Source organism: Chelonia mydas, chromosome 16, assembly GCF_015237465.2.
Source record: "Chelonia mydas isolate rCheMyd1 chromosome 16, rCheMyd1.pri.v2, whole genome shotgun sequence".
NCBI classification, from domain to species: Eukaryota; Metazoa; Chordata; order Testudines; family Cheloniidae; genus Chelonia; species Chelonia mydas.
Window position 1 is genome coordinate 20,127,638 of NC_057857.1, and position 20,059 is coordinate 20,147,696.

Consider the following 20,059-nt stretch of genomic DNA (forward strand, 5'->3'; position numbering starts at 1 on the left):
ATGGAGTGCTTTCAAATATACGAATGAAAAGCATTATGGGCAAAACCATGACACACCAACCCACACTGAGTAAGCTGTGATTATTCCCAGTGAAATAAATGGGACTACTTGCTGAGGAAGGGACTATTCAGGTTGAGTAGGGGTATCAGAGAAAGTGCTAAATGTTATTATTCCCAGAGGCGTACAGAGGAGAAAGTTAGCTGCTCTACCAGAAGAGAAGCTGATGTAATCTCAGTAGGTTATCTCCCAAGAACCTCCAATATTTCAGGGGCTATCCACTGCTTAACATTCAAATGCATGCACATCCAACTGAAGTTGTGTAAAGCTACAACCGAAACCAGAAAGAGGTTTCAAGACGGCAGTGAGTCAGGCACGCTATAATAAAAATTGCAATCTTCCTACAAATTCAGGGAGCTTAATTGGACAGATATGTCGTGTTCGCATCAATCTCAAGAGGGCTCTGCCACGATAAGAAAGAACAGAGAGAAATAATTTCTAACAAAAATTACAACGGCAGCAGTAGATATGAAATATGGTTAAGTAAACTGACCTTGTTAAGGTGCAGAGACAGAGCAATTATGTATGGGACAGGTGCCATATGATCAGCGCAGTGGTGCCTCGCAGGTGAGGCCGGACGTAATATCAGGAGACCTAAAATGTCAAGCTGTAGCTTAGCTACTAAAACAGTGACAGCAGGGATAAATTTTGAAGATTAAAAATTTAATCAAATAGCTGTGCTCAGTGTGAGGGCAAGTGAGTAAATGTTTATACAGGGAGGAAGGATGCACAAAACAAATGTGAGCATGGGGGATTTTTAAGCTGCCCACACTCTGAGTCAGCTAACAGCATTGACATCACTACAGAGAAAAGCATTTGCTTCCAGCCGCAGCAAACAACTACACTTTTGTTTAGTTATTCCTAGAATGTAAGAGCAACGGAGCATATTCCGGGAACTAGTCAAGAGGATAAAGGAGACATTTAAATAGAAGGAACCTGAGGCATGTTTAGGAGAACAGTCGAACCAGACTGGTCGGGGGGGTGGGGGGTGGGGGGCGGGAAACTGTGCACAAGGCCAGTTAACAAATAAATGGCATTCATGAGCATATTTACGGAGCTGTTACAGGCAGCTGTAGGGGTCCTGTTGCCAGCCGCAGAAAGAAAGGGGAGCTGATTCACCACTGCTTTATTCCAATTTTATATTGGTGCAACTGCAGTGATATCAAGGGAGTTTCCAGTTTCACCTTTGTGGAGCTTCATTTAAATTAATAGTGTCAGACTGGAGTAATGTCACAGGGAAGTAAACCCAGGATTTCAGAAGTGCTCATCCTTAAAATCTGAAAAGGAATGAGCAGCAAAGTTTGGCGTAACAGAAGTTTATTATTTACATGACAGTAGAATAGAGAGGCTGCAGCCGATCAGTGCCCATCATGCAGACTGCTGCTCAGACACATAAGAGACAGTTCCTGCCCCCGAAACCAGCTTGCAGCCTAAGTAAATAAGACAGACAAAAGGGAGGGAAGTGATTTGCCCATGGTCACGCAGACTGGCAGCCATGAATAGAACCCAGATGCCCTAACTCGCAGTGTCCTATCCACAAGACCACACTGTCTTTGCTGGGTTTTAAAAAATTATTTCAAGCTAGAAAATCTTTAGGGAAATAGCAGTTTGTAGGACAGCTGGAAGGAGAACACACTTTACCAAAAATCAACCAAATACCATATTGACAATAGCAGCTTTTCCCCTTCCCCATTCCCCCAACCAATGTAGCAACCTGCATAGAACTTGAGGGATGAGCACATGCTGAAGGAGGGAAGAATTTGGAGGAGGCACCAGGAAGTCAGTCTGTATTCACATGGTTGGAATGCTAGCTGCAGTTCCAGCATCTGTGTAAATAGTTCTCTTAATAAGGTGCCAGTTCAGTTTTAGAAACATGGAGTCCTTTAATGTTATCACAGTACATAAAACAGCCAAGATTTTTTTTAAAATGGTCTCCTTACTATATAGAAAGGAAGTGAAAGAATTTGGCAAATGGGGGATTGTTTTGTAACCCATATACCAACATAACAAACCAAAGAGGCAAAACTGTAATTAGAGTGGTTAATGAGAAGGCGGAATGCTGGAAGCTGGAGTGCAGCCCTGAAGGTGCACATCTGCCAGAACCTAATTGCTTCAGCCCCAGCACCTCTTTCATTACAAATTAAGCCCTGGTAATGGCCTCTCTGCCTCACTGACTCGACGTCTCCACTCCAAATAGCTCTTTGCTCCTTTGCCTTTGAAGACTGCTCTCCCTCCACTGCTTTATCATTTCACCCTGGGAGTGGATCACTGATGTCATCCATTGACCTCACTGCATGCTCACAATTTACATTACTTCACTGAACCACCAGGAGATGCACATACCACTGCCAAGGGGCCAATTTAGCTTATTACTGTAGCCCTCATCCTTCTTCCCCACACGTCCTGCCTGCTGGTGGTTATCCTCGCTTGGCATGGCTTAGAGTAGATTTTAACCTCTTCGAGGCAGGGACCATTCTTACTTGCACTACAGTATTGCAGAAGCACAGTAACGGGGCGGTGGCTCCTCTCCCGCCTTCTTCCCCACAGAACTGCACAGACTCCAGCGGCTGTGTCTTCATCGAACCCTTTAATCGTCAGCTGCCTCCACCATTTCCACAGCAGTCTATTTACAGCACAAACAGCCCTGTCCCCAGGACTGGTGGGGGACAGAGGTCTCCCTCCCCTGAGGCCTCCATGTAACTAGCCCTCCCCTTCTTGGGCACTTCCTTCTTGCCTCTTTATCAGCCTTGGGCTGATGGGCTAATTAGCTCCTTATCCCAGTCAGCCTGATTGTCTAATTACCCCACCAGTTTTCTCTGGGGAACTAATTAACATCTGGGTGATCAGCGTGCAGGGTCACCTATTCCCTTCCTGCATACTGTCACAGGCACCTACCAGGATTGTGGCCCCTCTGGGCTTGACACTGTACAATCCAAGTTTGGCACACCTATGGGGTGCTGCAAAAACAGATGGACAAACACGAGAAAAACATTTCGTATGGGAAGCCTGGGAGAGACCAGGTGTCCCTTCCTCCCAATCAAAAGAGGTGATTAACCTACAAGAGTGAGACAATTGTCTGAAACACACATGTACATACATGTGTGTGCAATGTTACACATAACAAACACTCTCTGACAGCAAGGATGATGGACGTAAAATATTGTTGCACAGTAGGAAAACATAGCTCCTAATATTTCGATACATAAGCTGAAGTCAACGCTTTGGGCAACATGCAAAATCAAGTCTGATGCAATTGCTTTAGAAAATACCCTAATCCTGATAATTCTCTGGTCTGTACAGGGAGTACCTCTCCACTCTTATAAGCAGGAGGTGCTCTCAAGATGCCAGTTCCTAGACTTCCATTCTGTCTGTCAGTGAGCAGCTTGACCAGTAACCATTTCCAGAAAAGGAGATCAAAAGAAAAACAAAGATCACTCAATTTAATGAAAGCGACTGAAAAGGAGAGCTATGTGGGAAGCAGAATTTCCATTTTGTGCGAAATTTTGCAATTTTAAAATTTGTTTTCATTTTGGAATCAGAGCAAAAAAGATGAATTTTGAAATTTCCCATTAAATGAAATTTTTTAACAAAATATTTGCTTTGGGTGAATTGAAATGTTTCATCTCACTTTCAAATGTTTAATTGTTTTAATTTTTTATCATATAAAATAAATTTTAAAACAAAATATCAGACATGGAAAACCAGAACGTTTCGATCTCATCAAAATGTTTTTAAAATACATTTCAACCAGCTCCACTTACCAGCTAAGGGTGCTATTCTGGCCTCATTGAAGTCCATAAGAGGTCTGCCACTGACTTCAGGAAGGATTTCACCCTAAAACTCTGGACGATATTTCCATAGGGTTTGGTGGGCATTGCAGCTACTGTGGAAAGCTGATCTGATGGACTCTCGTTACCTTTGCCCAGTAGTACACATGCTGTGAGCCTTCCCTGCCCCAGATAACCCCCCTTCTGGGCACCACTCCATTTCTTGCATGGAGGAGGGGGTTTTATGACATCTTAGTCTCACATTCTCCAGGATTTATTTATCTCCACGTTTACCGCACTGTTTCACTCCTCTGCCGGACTCCACAACTAATGGTGTGAGTTGGTATTTAGAGCAGAGAATAATTCTCTCAAATGCTGGAGAACTCTCTAAGGTAACTTCTGCATAGCATGGCTTGACCCGATCTGGCAGCTGGCCTAATTTAAAAGGTTGAGATACAAAATTATCCAAGTACCAGAAAAGAAGTCTTTCAGATTCTGAACTGCTAACAGAGTGTTCCTGTACATCCTTGACAGCTCGAAGGCTTTAATCCTATGCTACTTTGAATGAGTCTTTCACAATGTTATTCTGCATTCATCCAGTGTTTTTGTTTTTAAATAAAATCTTATTCTGGGGGACTGGATCGCATAGGAGCTTGGCAAATGGCTACCGAGCCTTTTACATGAGGATCACCAGCACTAATTTAGACAAAATCAGCTGGTAAAGATTAGAGTCTCACCCTCAGATCAATACACATGGCTCATAGGAAACGAAGTGATGTTTTCAGTCCCAGGCTTAGCAGAAAGGTGTCTCTGCCACTGAAGCCACCACCATTCATAGCATCAGGACTGAGCCTCCAAGCAGGGACAGCAGGCTCAGGTGCATGGAATTGCCCTGTCATTTTTCCAGGCGTTTGTGGAGTCACGTTGCTGGGACAGGACAAGGGGAAGCTGGTGTTTCAAGGCCAGAAGAGACCATTCAGTCACCTAGTCTGATCTTCTGTACAACACAGGCTATTACATTGCACCCAGATACCCCTATACTGAGCCTAGTGACTGCAGTTAGACCAAAGCATTTCAGTCCTTGGGAGACTAAGCAGTTGCGTGCCACAGGCAGGAAACAGGCGAGACCAAGGTGCAGCAATGCCCGAGGCCTGTGTGATGGCAGGGGATTGATTAGGTGAGATGGCTGCCCGCCTCTGGAGTTAAAGTGTGCTTTTCGGTCTTCAGGAGATTGAGTTAGAACATAAGCCGCGTTACAATAGGCCGTGTGTTGAATGCGATGATAAAATTACAACTAATGCTCCCAAGAAAAGAAAGGAATCACGTTATGGGTATCACGTCCCATTCAGCTACACTGAGTACAGCACTTAATGTTACACTAAATTATAGTGTAATGTTTAGTTTGGGTACTTTGTAAGAGAAGAAAGAATGTTACAGGGTAAGAAATGTATTATTACATTAAAATCCATAATATACCTGCAAATTAACAGCTCCTGTCCAAGAAGCAAATATGTATATGCAATAATGACATACAGTACCTGATTTCAGGAGATAATAATGTGCTCCCTAACTTCATTTTTTTCTCAGTAAAGAACCTGGATTACTGTTTTATGATTTACAGAGAATCTGTCCGATTACAGTAGCCTTTCCTAACTGAGCACCCCGCCTCAGTTTCCCTCTCTTCCAGGCCCCTCAATAAACACTGCACAGGCTTTTCTCTCTTGGCCAATAATAACCTCTGTAATTATCCTACACCATTCGAAACAAAGTCCTTAAAGTCCAAATCAAAGTTCAAATCTTCATCCTTCCCTGCTCTTCATCAAGCCTCTGCCAAGCCCTTCTGCCTGCAGTCTTTCCCTGCTGTGGCAGCCTGTTTGAGTCATTTACTCCACCTGGGGAGGCGAGTTAGCTATGTCCATCTTTCTTTAAGAGGCCAGTCACCCTGTGAGAGTAGCCATTAGGCTATTGGTACTGTGCCTTTAAGAACTCATGAAGTAAACTACCAGGCAAAAGTAGAACTTGCTGCTGTTTTGAAGACTGTTGATAATCTCCAGTTCCTGAACAGAGCAATCCTCTTTATCCTGCTACACCAGCAAACACCAAAGAAAGCTCTCTTCATTCTTTTACAAGTTGTGTGAACTCTCTGCTACTTTTCATAACAGACTTTACCACAGCTTTCCAGGCAGCAGGAGTTTCCCATATAAACTGATGGCATGATCTGGCCCTAATGATGATAATGGCAACAGCCTTCAACACATTTCAAGGCTCCTTTGACAGATAAGGTGCACTTGAAGCACAAGTACACCATAAAATGACACAGGTAGTATGTTCTGGGTACCTCAGATAGCGTTAAGATAGTGAAAGGCCAGTGGCTGAGGGACTGTAACCAGCTGAGAAACTCCTTCAAAGGAAAACCCCTCCAAATCAGCATTCTAGACAAAAGCATAGCACAAGAGAGGCAAAACGATCGTGGAGAAACCATGCAAAAGACCAAAACCCAGGAACTCTGGAGTTTAATCCTAGTCCTGCCAGTGACTCACTTTGCAACCTTCGATAGGTCACTACCCTCTCTGTGCCTCAGTTTCCCCTGTCTCTAAAGCAGAGATAATGACCCAACACACAGATATACTATGAGGATTAATTCTCTTATGTGTCTACTGACGTTATAAAATGCAAAGTGTGTTGCTTTAATTTACTGTGAAAGTGTTTGATAATTGTTTACTAGATCTCTGCCAAGCAAATCAGAAAGTTACACCCAGTCCAGCATTCTAAAGCTGTTCAATAATTTACTGTAACTGCTACTAATCAAATTTAAATTAATAAGAAGTCCTTGTATATAGTGCAGCAGAAGAGATTCTTAGTACAGCACCACATTTGCTATGCGAAGTAATAGCGATGTCTTTGATATTGATCCAGCTTGGTGCCCCTGGAATCAGAGGCAACCGCAGCATGGAAATGGAAAGCTGTAGTAGCTGGAAGGCTTCAGCATGGAATAAGTTCTTTTTTCTCCTGATAAGTGGCGCTGGAATCAGTTTTAGACAAGAGGAATATTAATCCTTTGATTATTATTAGCTGGGCTTCCTAGAAACACTGGGCCTCTGATTCAGATTATTTGTCCTCCTACCCCTCTACACATGCATGCACCGGAACCAGGTACAAGGGCTGCATGCTCCTCTGCAGAGGGAGGGGATTTGGTTATTTCCTTTAGGGCCAGATTGTGTCTCATCCCAACATGGCTGCACAGAGGAGTAAGGGAGAATCAGACCCATGCGCACACACACCCCCTGCATGACTGTAGTGGGGCTCCCCACATCTTCAATCTAGGGGGGAGTAGGGTGGAAGTTCAGGTGCTGCATAACGGCTACTCACCTCCCTTGAACAGGCGGTTAGGGAGGAACCAGGGTCTTGGTTGTCACTCCCAACACACCAGCCAGCAGATCTGAACAGCGCAGTAGGTGGGGGAGTAAGCGCCACCCTTTTCAGGGCTGCAACAAATTATTTTTCCTGAGAACAAGTTGGGGGCAGGATAGAGCTGCAAGTTGGAGTGAAATGGGGAGAAGGAAATGGGGTGACACCTAGGACTATTCCAGTCAGTAAGAGAAAAGTCTACGTTAGAGCTACTGCCACCAAATTGCCTTGTGTACCACCAGCAGCATAGCTCTACAAGAGCCCTGGGATGAAATTCTGCCCCTTCTGAACTCAATGGCAAAACTTCCATTGACTTCACTGGCGCCAGGATTTCACACACTGTTGAAAGGGCAAACGCCCGGGTTTGTCCTTGACACTGTTTGTGGATATGGCCTTGTGCCCAGGATTCTTTTATGGCACAAGAGAAGCCTTTCACACCTGGCCATTATAGATCTGTGCAGTGACCTTATGTGCAACCGTTTAAGCTTCATTTTATGGGGTAGGTTGCATGGCTATGTTTCATGCCTCGAGGATGAAATGTGCCACCATCCACTATTCTTTGTAAGCAAGTTAAACGGCTGTCATTCAGACTGCATCAGCTCTGACAAGCCCCAGGAAGAAAGTCACATCTTTAACAGGAGTGTGCACAGCTGGAACCATTGATTATAGTCTCAATGGACTGTAATCACAGGCCTAAATCAATCGAGGAAGTCTGGCATTAACTACTATGCTGCATTTGACTTGGGGGGTACAGCACCAGTCTAAAAGATTTCTTTGCTGTCAGTTTTCATTCCAATAGTTTCGGTACGCACAGTGATAGCTGCAGGACACTTTGCTACACTAAACTCTCCAATTAAAATATTCTTTGTATGTTATATAAAAACCAAGGACAATAAAATCCCAGCGTTGTTCATGCAACATAGATTAGTTTTTACTGAAATCAGACATACAATAACCATTAGAAATTACATATGACGGCAGCGTTACTGCACAAGGTTGCCACCTGACTCCTTAGTACTTCTAGCACCATAAGTGCCCTTTGTCCGTATCTGATCTTTATCACTTTACTTCTATGACTGTGTTATTTTCCTTTGGCCCTTCAACCTATCAGATCTATGGGCGGGGCCAGATCCTCATCTGATATAAGTTCAACAGAACTAGCCAGTTTATCCCAGCTGAGGAGCTAGCCTTCTGTCTTCCAATATTCTACATCTAGACCTAGATCTCAGTTATATGTGACATTAGATTTTCATTGGGGGGAAAACAAATTTAACATAAATTATAAAAACTAAAATAATGCTAGACGTACTGAGAAAATACACCATGGAAAGAGGGACATTTGAGCCCGTTAGGTTAGGTCTTACTAACCAACTGAAAATCAATATTCTTCTTTTTCCGCATGGTGTATGATGTATACACGGTATCTCTCAAAGGACAACTTCCACTCACTCCACTGGACTCGGTGTTGCACTTATTCTCAGTATCTGGCCCTTGCTAGTAACAAAAGTGCGAACAATATTCATGAAAAGAATAATGGTATCTTGTTTGTAAGAATTTTATATATAATTATGAGCAAATCGTACTTCTATTATTCATCCATTAGCTTAATAAATTTTACTAATATTCCTACAGATAACAACTGCGTTCCTAATCTAAGGGAAATCTGGCATATTCAGTATGTATGTAGAAAATATCAACTAAAATGTTTTTGAAATGGAATTTTCAATTAACACTTCAAGTCAATAATTACCACCTGAACCCTTCACAACAATTTATAAAGTAAATAGCAATTAAGAATGCCATGTATTCATTAAAAATCTACAAACAAAACAAAAATATCCTTTTTCTGAAGCTGTCCCAAACTGTTATACACCTGCTTAGGAGAGAATCACAATGACTTATTGAGCAATTTTAGCCTCATTTAGTTTGTATGTGTACATAACACATAGACTGCAGTGGCAGTCATAGATTCTGTGCCCAGTATGAGATCTTGAAATGACTCGTGACTCCATTAGAAAGAATAACCTGTAGCCCATATTAAATGCACTAATAGCTTTGTATTTACTCAGGATAACAGCACAATTATCCCTTGTCACCACCATGCACTTCTCTCAGAGGAAGATTAATGGTGAGGGGTGCAAGATTAGCATGTTAAATGAGGCACAGTTAAGAACCACATTGCTGGAGTTTGAGAAGGAGCTGGCAAAAGGTGGGAGCCCTGATATCAAAACACGGATAATAACACAAGCAATAGAAAACATCACAAGTGGGAGCAGGGTGTAGAAGAGAGGACTGGCAATTCTGGGAGACTGAGCCCCACCGGATAAGGGCAGCTTTGAAGACTGAAATTGAGGCAGAACTGAATGGGAACACAGATATTAAGTTAAATGTGCATCTCTAATATGGACACAGAGAAGGGTAAAAGAAAGCTCGATAGTAAAAAGTTTACCATGTGAACTTAGCACTGTGCAACATAGAAATATGGAGGGGAATCTATTTGATCCAAAGGCAACATTCCTGGCCTTCCATGACCCCATCCTAAGCTCTCAATTATTATTAATTACTTGTATTTTAGTAGCACCGGCAGGCCCCAAGTAAGACGAGGTTCCATTGTGCCAGGCAGAGTCAGAAAGAGTCCCAGCTCCAATCTAAATAGACAGACAAAGGGTAGGCACAGACAGGGCAAGTGATTTGTCATGATGCAGGTTAACGTCAGAGCTGAGAGCCCAAGATTCCCAAATCCCTGGCCTGTGCGCTATCTGATCCACCATCCTGCCCTAATAGTCTAGGCATACCACAAAATGTACAGTATTTCTCACAACGAGATTTTTTTTTAAAATGTGTCTTAACTTTTATTTCTGAGACACACTGTGCCAGGTGAATCCAGCTGCTGAGATCACCTTCTCCGCACTCCCTCCACAGACGATAGCGCTGTACCTTGCACTCTTTGTTGGATACAGCAAATTAATGTATGCCCTGGGTATTACTTACAGCAAGATAGGCAATAAGTGTATTTTTGGAAGTTCCCTGACTGCTTGGCTGCCATTTGCTTTATAGTCACAGCCATGTTGAGGAATCCATTTGCAACACAGATGCACTCGTAACACACTTTGATTTTGTCTGTGTTGGTGCTACAAAGAATGCTATGAAGAGTCATAATGCAGCCCTCCAAAACTCATCCAGTAAAGACGTCTTACCATACCATCAGAAATTCCTTTTGCATCTTTAAAAGGATGCTAAAATTAAAGTTACAGTTTGACTAACTCTAACTGCTTTGTGGCTTGTTGTTGCCAAGAAGGCCAATGGCATATTGGGCTGTATTAGTAGGAGTATTGCTAGCCGATCGAGGGAAGTGATTATTCTCCTCTATTCGGCACTGGTGAGGCCACACCTGGAGTATTATGTCCAGTTTTGGTCCCCACACTACAGAAGGGATGTGGACAAATTAGAGAGAATCCAGCAGAGGGTAACAAAAATGATTAGGGGGCTGGGGCACATGACTTACAGAGGCTGAGGGAACTGGGCTTGTTTAGTCTGCAGAAGAGAAGAGTAAGGGGGGATTTGATAACAGCCTTCAACTATCTGAAGGGGGGCTCCAAAAAGGATAGAGCTTGGCTGTTCTCAGTGGTGGCAGATGACAGAACAAGGAGCAATGGTCTCAAGTTGCAGTGGGGGAGGTCTAGGTTGGATATTAGGAAACACTATTTCACTAGGAGGGTGGTGAAGCACTGGAATGGGTTACCTAGGGAGGTGGTGGAATCTCCATCCTTAGAGGTTTTTAAAGCCCTGCTTGACAAAGCCCTGGCCGGGATGATTTCGTTGGTGTTGGTCCTGCTTTGAGCAGGGGATTGGACTAGATGACCTCCTGAGGTCTCTTCCAACCCTAATATTCTATTATTCTATTTTGCTACCAGATGTATCAGAAGCTTGTTCACAAGACTTTGGAAACATTAAGAAATATAAGCCATACACCACTTCACTTAAACTGGAAATATCAGGCAGTTTATTATTACTAATTAGACTTGCTTAATTCTTTTCAGTATTAGTCCCTTGCTAGATTACTGTCAGTCTAAGAACCTTCTCAACGATGTAAGGATTTAGGATAATATAATCTCAGTTATTAATAAATGTTCTAAACTTTCCTTTCCAGGTATTTAAATGGCTTCTATTAGCTTTTTTCCAAGCTACCGGTTTTCCCTGGTGAAATACAAACCTTGACATTATTGAAAGCATTGGTGTCTCAATGCACAGTTGCCCTTCATTCTTCCCTTTAATTTCCCTCTCTTTGGGGAGATTAGCCTGCCAGGTGACCTCCTACAGTTCCAACTTCTACAATGTGCTGCCGGTTATGTTTGATAAAATACATCATTCAGAAACAGCTGGAAATCAAACTTCAGTCTTAAGTGCAGTGATAGATACAAGCAATGCGCTCAACTTATTTGTGTTTCATTACATGACAACTGTTGAAAGTATTTGACTAGTTACTAGATAGCAGACGACTTTTGGCTTAGCGGGAGTAGAGTCATTTTAATCTCATGCTGTGTGATCTCGCCACTCTATGACACTATTTTTCCGTAAGAGGTAGACAGCACAATGTGATTTGAACTATATCTGAAGTTCAAGAAAATATGATCTTACTATTAATTCTGTCATTTGTATTATTTTGTATTGGTATAGGAACAGGATTTAGGGGTCTCAAATGAGACTGAGGGCCCACAGTGCTAGGCATTGTGCCAACATGTTATAAGAGACAGGCTCTCCCCTGAAGAATTCATCATCTAGAGAAGAGGCAGGAGAGAGGGAGGGTGAGCCTCACTTTACAGGTGGGGACTGAGGCAGACAGAGGTGATGTGAATTGCCCAAAAGGTCACGCAGGAGGAGGCAGAGCTGGAAATTGTACCTAGATCTCCTAAGTCACAGTCCAGGGCCTTCACCCTAAGAGCATCCTGCCTCTTTTAATAAAAAAGGACATTAACCAATGAGGAAGAGGGTGCATAGTCTGAAGTATTGTTAAAATGTAGCTTTGTAAGCACCGTTCAGTACCGTGTCATCACAGAAATAAATGTCATTAACTTCAGGATACATTTCAGTATTTTCAAAGAAGCATTCATATTCTCTAAATAAGTCACAGAAATTTGCCGGTGTGCCTAGTGACAATCATATATATACAGGATAGCTTTAGCTACAGAGAAAATGAGTGAGGATTCAGAGCAATTGGTGAAGGATAAGGAATTGTGCAGTACTATACAGCATTACACTGAATGATACATTCAAGAAGAAAATAATTTCCTTGTTAGGGATAACTTGCAAAACTGCAGAGTGCAAGAGGCAGATCTTATAGTGATAGGGTGTCCCTGTAGCCAAATAAAGGAATCTATAAACATAATCTGGCCCATGATTTAGACATAGCACTTAGTGACAAATTTAAAAGCTGGAATGTGGATAATCCTGAGAAAGGAGGAAGAAAATGCATCACAGACCCATTAACCTGGAAGAACAAATGAGAAGAGTTTGCCTGTGGTTAAATCCCTCTGAGCACTGCTATTTCTTGGTTATGCAGCAGGAGAATCTCAGATTCAAAGCAGAAGATGCTGAAATCTTTATATAGATGGCACTGCATACCTTCCACACATGAACTGTTATAAAAATCCTTGCAAATACCAAAAGGATTCTTGGCTGATAATTAGATTCAGAAAAATACACTTAATCAAAGTGACATCCTTATTTCTTGCTACTATAAAATGCGCCTTGTGGCTCTCTGCATTGATTTTCTGAAAATATCTGCTGGCTGTTTAACTTGGGCAAAGAACGTGATCCTTATGGACCTGCTTTCCAGACACAGTTCTGATTTTTTTTTTCTTTTTCCCACTCCCCCAGCTGACCGCTCTGCCCAGGGTAAAACTGAAAAAGAGTGGGGTGTTGGAGGCCAAACACTGATATAGTCAAGAGTACAAAGATACAGAGGGAAGCTCTTGTGGCATATATCCATATTTATCAGTTCCACAGATGTGCTTTCTCAGCTGACTTTAATCAGTAAAAATCAATTTCACTTTAGAACCAGAAACTTTCATTATAAATTCCTGTCTTACATCAACAATGGATTGTTACGCTCAGTCCCTGCTCCTCTCCTCCAGCACCCCAGCTGACCATGCTCCTACAGGCACATGCTTACAATATCGTCTAACAGAGGATTCCAAGTAAAGCGGTGTCAGAACTTTACCATGTTGCCAAGTTAGTTAAAAGGCAGCAAAACATAAGCAATGAGCATCCCCCTCCCGATTTCACTTCAACTCCCATCAGGTTTTGTCCTTTTGGCATTGGCTCAGATATAAATGAGCTCAATAACATTTGTTTTATTGCACAGCTTTATTATATTCTGATTGCTTTGACTGCCTGCATGGCAACAGAGTATCAGTGAACCATAAAACAGCGGACTTGCCATGCCAGATCAGACCAAGGGTCTGTTTACTCCAGTAACCTGTCTCTGACAGTAGCCAACATCAAATCCCTCAGAATAAGGTGCAAGTGGGCAATTAGGGCCTGACCCAAAATCTATTAAGGTCAGTGGAAGGGCCTTCTTAGAGCAACCTACCCAAAGAGGAAAATTCTTACCTACGCCTGTTAGCGGTTGGCTTATACCCAGAAGCATGGAGATTGTGTCCCTTCTAAATGAAATTTAATCCTATGTTAGGAATTGTGGATGTCCTAATTATATATATATATATATATATATATATATATATATATATATATATATATATATATGTCTAGTCCTGCTTTTGAATCCCACTAATCTTTAGGCCACAATGATACTCTGTGGCAATGAGTTCCACAGATTAATTATAAGTTGTGTGAAAAAGCATTTCCTTTTTTCCATTTTAAATTTGTTGCTTTTCATTAAGTATCCCCTTGCCTTGTGCAGGAGGAGAAAGGATATATAGGAGTACTCAATTCTGTATGATTCATTATTTTCTCTACTTTCATAATGTTTCTTCTTATTTATTTCCTGCTTGATTTATCCCCATCCTCTACCAAGGCTTACTAGAATTCTATTTTGCAATTACAGTTTCAACCAGTTTACCTGTTTGAAGGCTTATTGTGTAGAGTTTGCATCTTCAACCCCACATCTCTTTTTAAAAATAGGTACAACATTTGCTACCCTTCAATTCAGTAGTTGATTTCAATGAGAGTTTGCATATATTTGTTATCAGCTCAGTCATTTCATTCCAAAATTCCTGCAGAATTTTTGGATGCAATCTCTGCTCCTACTGCTCTTTAATTTAGCTACTTAGTTATTTGCTCTGACACCTTCTCTTCTGGTGCCTCAATCTCATCTTTCTTACCTAAATCCAGTGTAGGTGTCTCCCCAACATCCTCTGTGGTGAAGATGGTTCAGTAATTCTCCAGCCAACAGAAATGCTTTCTAATAAGACAGAAAGCTAATCGCTGGCTTCCTTTCTGAGGCAGGGTATTCATAGCCTTTTCAAGTTGATGCTGCTCCATAGGTGTGCATCATTTTTTGAAAACATTAACACTCTGGGGGCGCTTCCAAAAAGGCAGATACAACACTAATCCTTTTACTTTGCTCTTTTAAATAAATCAGATAGTTTGTTCCATTGAGAGTTTGCTATTCACACTCCAACTCTAAGACCCGGATTGTGGCCTGCATACATCATTATTTAAATTGTCCACAATGCCCTGGGCTGTTCTCACAGGGACTTTTCATCTGATATAAAACACCACATTCCTGTCAAAATTATACCAAAGCATTTCAAGGCTTTCTGAACTGCTTGATATTTATGAGTAAGTATAGGAATGCCAAAAATGTTTCCCCACTTTGCTCTGCTAGTCTAACTCAGCTAAAAATTAACCTGGTTTGGAACAGGCTAATTTACTAGTCAAAATTACTCTAGAGAGCTTGATTCATCTCCAAGATACTATGGTCATCAGTCCCTTGAATTGTACTTGGTCCAGGAGAGTAGAATTTTCAGAAGTGTTCTGCAGTGATCTAACTGCTGCCGCAGAAATCAATAAGAGCATTGACTTGACCCTTGTTACGTGAGCATGGATTATTGATATGAGCAAGGATGACAGCACTAGACACTATCAAAGAAGTTAAACATTTCCAAATACAGTGTAGAGTTTTCAGTACTGCCAGGTTGAGGTGGAAAGCCAAACAACTGGATAGAACAGCACCAAAAGCAAGTGAATTAAAAACATCTTGAGAAACAAAGCTAATGGGTTTGCCAAGTTAATACAGAAACATCACTCTCAAGCGAGCAGCTTCATACTAAAACTCAAGCTAACTTCTGAATCCAAGACACCTGTATCCAGACTAAAGCAGAGACTAATGGCCAGAGCCAAATGAGAATAAAGAATAAACACAAAATCTGCAGTGACTCAAAAATTAAGGTATTTCACATCCATTACAATGATTTAAAGATGGACAACAGTAGAACTGTAATGTTCATCCTTATAAAAATCACTTTTGTATTTTTTAAATTCAGATATTTTATTGTGTGACAGTCTATTTCCAATCAAATTCCCATTTTCCCTGAATAAAGCCATCTTAATGGACATGATACATCTACATCATTTTTAAGTAGTGACTTCTAAGGGCTTTTCAAAACATTGTGAATCAAGCATTCATTCTTGAGAATTACCAGTTCTTCTTACGCAGCTGTTATGTGATGGATATTGTTTTAACTGGTTATTTAAAATATAATTTGTGAATTATATCTATTACACACCAGCACACACCCTTTCCCTTTTTGACCTCCAAAATATAGCTTTATTAATTTAATCTACAGGTTTGAAAGAAAGCTTAAACACTGTTAGAAAGAGATTTTAATTCTCAACTTCAGACATTAATAAGTTAATTTTATTGCCTGATAGTTTCACTTGTTAAGTACTCCAGGTATTCCAAGCGGCATTGTGACATGACTATATGGCTGTCTTTAAAAAGGTACACCAAGTTATTCATAACTATCCAAGAGTTAACAACCCAGCAAGGTAAGATTGGCTTCACCATGACAGGGCTAGCTGTTTAGGCATTCAACTAATTTGTGGGAAACAACCTACAATATTGTAGTTTATCCCCTGGCATTATAGCTTCTTGGTAAATACGTTTCACTGGAGGGCAATTCCTTATTCATTTGTTTTCACTGATATCCTAAAGGAGATCCCTTAAGTCTTTTCTTCGTTTTGATTTACCTTTGCAGACCTGTTAATCAATCACTGAGAGTGGGGAGGAAAAGGAAGCTTTCAAATAAAATCCAAAAGGCCATATCCCAAGCCAGTCCAAGAAGCAAACAATTTTGCAACATCTCCAGCAGTCCTTTGCAATCGCTCAGTTCAAATTAGCATCATCGCTGCAGACAGAGCCTCGGAGTTAAGTGCAGCCAGCACTGTACTCTTAAATAAATGCAAACTCTTCAACCCAAACCACAATTTCTTAATAACCACATGGCCTCCAAATCCATACACCGGGGGATCTCCACCCACAGTGAATCATAGAATCTCAGGGTTGGAAGGGACCTCAGGAGGTCATCTAGTCCAACCCCCTGCTCGAAGCAGGACCAATCCCCAATTTTTGCCCCAGATCCCAAATAGCCCCCTCAAGGATTGAACTCACAACCCTGGGTTTAGCAGGCCAGTGCTCAAACCACCGAGCTATCCCACTAGTTTTTTAGCACCTGAGGGAGCTCCCGGAACCTTCGCGCGTCTCCATTAGAACCCGCACGGAATCCCACTCTCAGTGGGTCAATGAAAAGAACACCCCCCTCCCGCCCCCCCACGGCCCAGTTAATCCCCCTTCGCCTCCAGCCGGCGCTGCCACTTAAGAGTCCCTGTGATGGGAACGTGCCTTCAGCACCCTGGAGAGTTCCCTGGGCGCAGCCCGCGGGGGCAGCACCTAGGCGAGCCGCCTGAGAGCAGCCAGCACCCCCCCACCCCCTCCAACACACATGCCCTTTGGGCCAGCATCCTCTCCTCCAGCACCCCCCAAGCCCAATGAGCTTTGGCAATGCTCCCTCTGCCCCCCGCCCCTCTCTACCCTATGGGCCAGCAACACCCCAGTCCTACTCCCTCTTGGAACCCCATCCCCTGGGGGCTAACATGCCCTGCCCACCCCATCCTCTCTGTGCCAGCCCCCTGCCTCCTCGTCCCTGACACCCCCTGGTCCCCTGCCCTGGGGGCTGACGCTGCCTGTCCCCCCCGTGCCCTGGGGGCTGACGCCCCCTGTCCCCCCCCCGTGCCCTGGAGGCTGACGCCCCCTGTCCCCCGTGCCCTGGGGGCTGACACCCCCTGTCCCCCGTGCCTTGGGGGCTGACACCGCCTGTCCCCCGTGCCCTGGGGGTGACGCCCCCTGACCCCCCCGTGCCCTGGGGGCTGACGCCCCCTGACCCCCCCCCCGTGCCCTGGGGGCTGACACCCCCTTTCCCCCCGTGCCCTGGGGGCCTCCCCTACCTGTCGTCGTTCTGGAAGGCCTGGTCCCCCAGCAGCAGGTCCCGGAACCGGTAGCGGGGCGGCAGGGGCAGCACCTCGGACTCCAGCTCGTTCATCTTCAGGGAGGCGATGTCCAGGATGACCCCGCTCCTGCTGCCGCCGCAGCCCCCGCAGCCGCCCGGCGACGAGAGCCTGCCGGAGAGAAGGGGACGGATGGAGCCGGGCGGGAGCCTCGGGCAACTAGCCCCCTCCCAGCCCCGCCGGGACACTCGCCTGCCCGGCCCGCGGGAGCCCGCCTCGCTCAGCAGCCCCGGGAGGGGCCGGGACAGCCGCGATGTAGGACTGGACGTGGGGAGGGGCGAGATCTGGGGGCGCAGGGTTCCCCCAGCCTCCCGCTCGGCACGGCACCGTGGGGAGGGGCGAGATCTGGGGGCGCAGGCTTCCCCCAGCCCCCCGCTCGGCACGGCACCGTGGGGAGGGGCGAGATCTGGGGGCGCAGGCTTCCCCCGGCCCCCCGCTCGGCACGGCACCGTGGGGAGGGGCGAGATCTGGGGGCGCAGGCTTCCCCCAGCCCCCCGCTCGGCACGGCACCGTGGGGAAGGGCGAGATCTGGGGGCGCAGGCTTCCCCCAGCCCCCCGCTCGGAACGGCACCGTGGGGAGGGGCGAGATCTGGGGGCGCAGGCTTCCCCCAGCCCCCCGCTCGGAACGGCACCGTGGGGAAGGGCGAGATCTGGGGGCGCAGGCTTCCCCCAGCCCCCCGCTCGGCACGGCACCGTGGGGAGGGGCGAGATCTGGGGGCGCAGGCTTCCCCCAGCCCCCCGCTCGGCACGGCACCGTGGGGAAGGGCGAGATCTGGGGGCGCAGGCTTCCCCCAGCCCCCCGCTCGGCACGGCACCGTGGGGAGGGAGAGGGAAGTGGCGGCTTCCGCTCGGGTCTGTGTGGCTATGCCCGGCCCCCCACCTCTCCCCCGGCACGGCGAGCAGGGCAGGGCTTCAGGGGAAAGGAAAAGCCCCCCAAAGCCCGCCGGCAAAGCCAGGGCAGCGCGCTCCTAGGGAAGCGGGGGCTGGGGGAGCCATAGCTGCCGCGTGGGAAACCGAGGTGCCCTTTCCCCGCTGGCGACGCTGGCCCTTCAACCACTCGAGCAAACCAGCACCCAACTAACAGGCCTGAGCCAGTCCTCCGGCCGCCAGCCACATGCCCCGGCTAGGAGGGGGTATCCCCCAGCTCCTGGCAGCCCGCTGCCGAGGAGAACGGGAAGGGGGCGGGGGGTCGCCCTGCGATTGTCTGGAAGCCGGGTGCCGGATCAAAAGCTGGGTTCTGGCGAAGGTGCAGGAAGGCGGTACTCTGAAGGAAAGGGCTCCAGCTAGCGACAGTGTGTCTGCAGGATCTCTGCAGCCTACACGAGCGCTCGCCCCTCCAGCTCCAAAAGGCTGAGGAGAAAAAAAAAAGAAACCCGGCTATTTTTAAACAAACTTTAGGGATAAAAGGAGGGGAATTCAATCGCTCTCCATTCCGCTGTGAGCTACTAATTGCCTGTGAAAGGGTTTGAGTGGCGGACACTACACGAATGGTTAAACCAAGCCAAAATTGTTCCCAGATTTTAACAAATCGTGTCTATATGAGCTGTGTAACATTGTCCCTTTAAATCAGCTCTCCGAGGAAGTCACTCTATGCCAGCGTTGGAGTAACTCAGGCTTCGTGGGAAGGCTGGAGGAACAGGAGAGCCTTAGAACTCTGTGGAGGGAGAAGTGGCAAAGGCTTGGCAGGAAGTTCCTGTCCCTCTCATCCAACATCCTATTTTAGGGCTCAAAAATGACAAAGGCTGAATGACTCCTGTATTGTTACTTAGGTTTAAAGGGCCTGATCCAACACACCCAGAAGTTAATAGAGAAACTCCCACTGACTTTGAAGCAGGTCCTTAGACCACAGCATGAACGGCCGATAGGAATACAGTGACAGAACCTCAGAGCATGATTCCAAATTGGCATCTACAAGAAGACAGCTGGGATGGCGGCCAGGCGGCAGAAAAGCATTCCAAGGTCCTTCACACCCTCTCACACTTGTTTTACACCAGTAGTAACTCAGAATCCTCTAAGATAACTTGCTAGTTGACTAAGTTATAGAACTGCAACGCGCCGCAGTTCTTAAGCGTGTAGAGGAGCAAGTGGCAATCAACATTGCTGCTGAATGCAGCCCAAGAAGCTAACTGAACTAATTCCTCAGCACTTTGGATCAGCATCTTCCTCACTGCATTTACCACAGTCAGTCCTATCCCTTAATTCTATAATCAGGGGCTGTCCGACTCTTTTTACCTGCCGCACACACAATGAAAGTCAAAGTCTGAACTGATTGGCACTCCATGCAATCCCTTGGGCCTCAG

The 20,059-nt window shown here is 45.1% G+C and overlaps 1 protein-coding gene across 6 annotated transcripts in view; it reads right to left on the minus strand.

Moving 5' to 3' along the window:
• Nucleotides 1–20,059, minus strand: part of KCNT1 (potassium sodium-activated channel subfamily T member 1) — a 197,918-nt gene that overhangs the window by 153,614 nt on the left and 24,245 nt on the right. For 5 of the 6 annotated variants that reach the window (XM_043530478.1, XM_043530477.1, XM_043530479.1 and 2 more), the window contains exon 2: nt 17,700–17,870. In XM_043530478.1, coding sequence (XP_043386413.1) covers nt 17,700–17,870 — 171 coding nt within the window. Of the gene's footprint in view, nt 1–2,537; nt 2,770–17,699; nt 17,871–20,059 lie in introns of those variants that run through there. The other variant, XM_043530484.1, reaches the window with a different exon arrangement.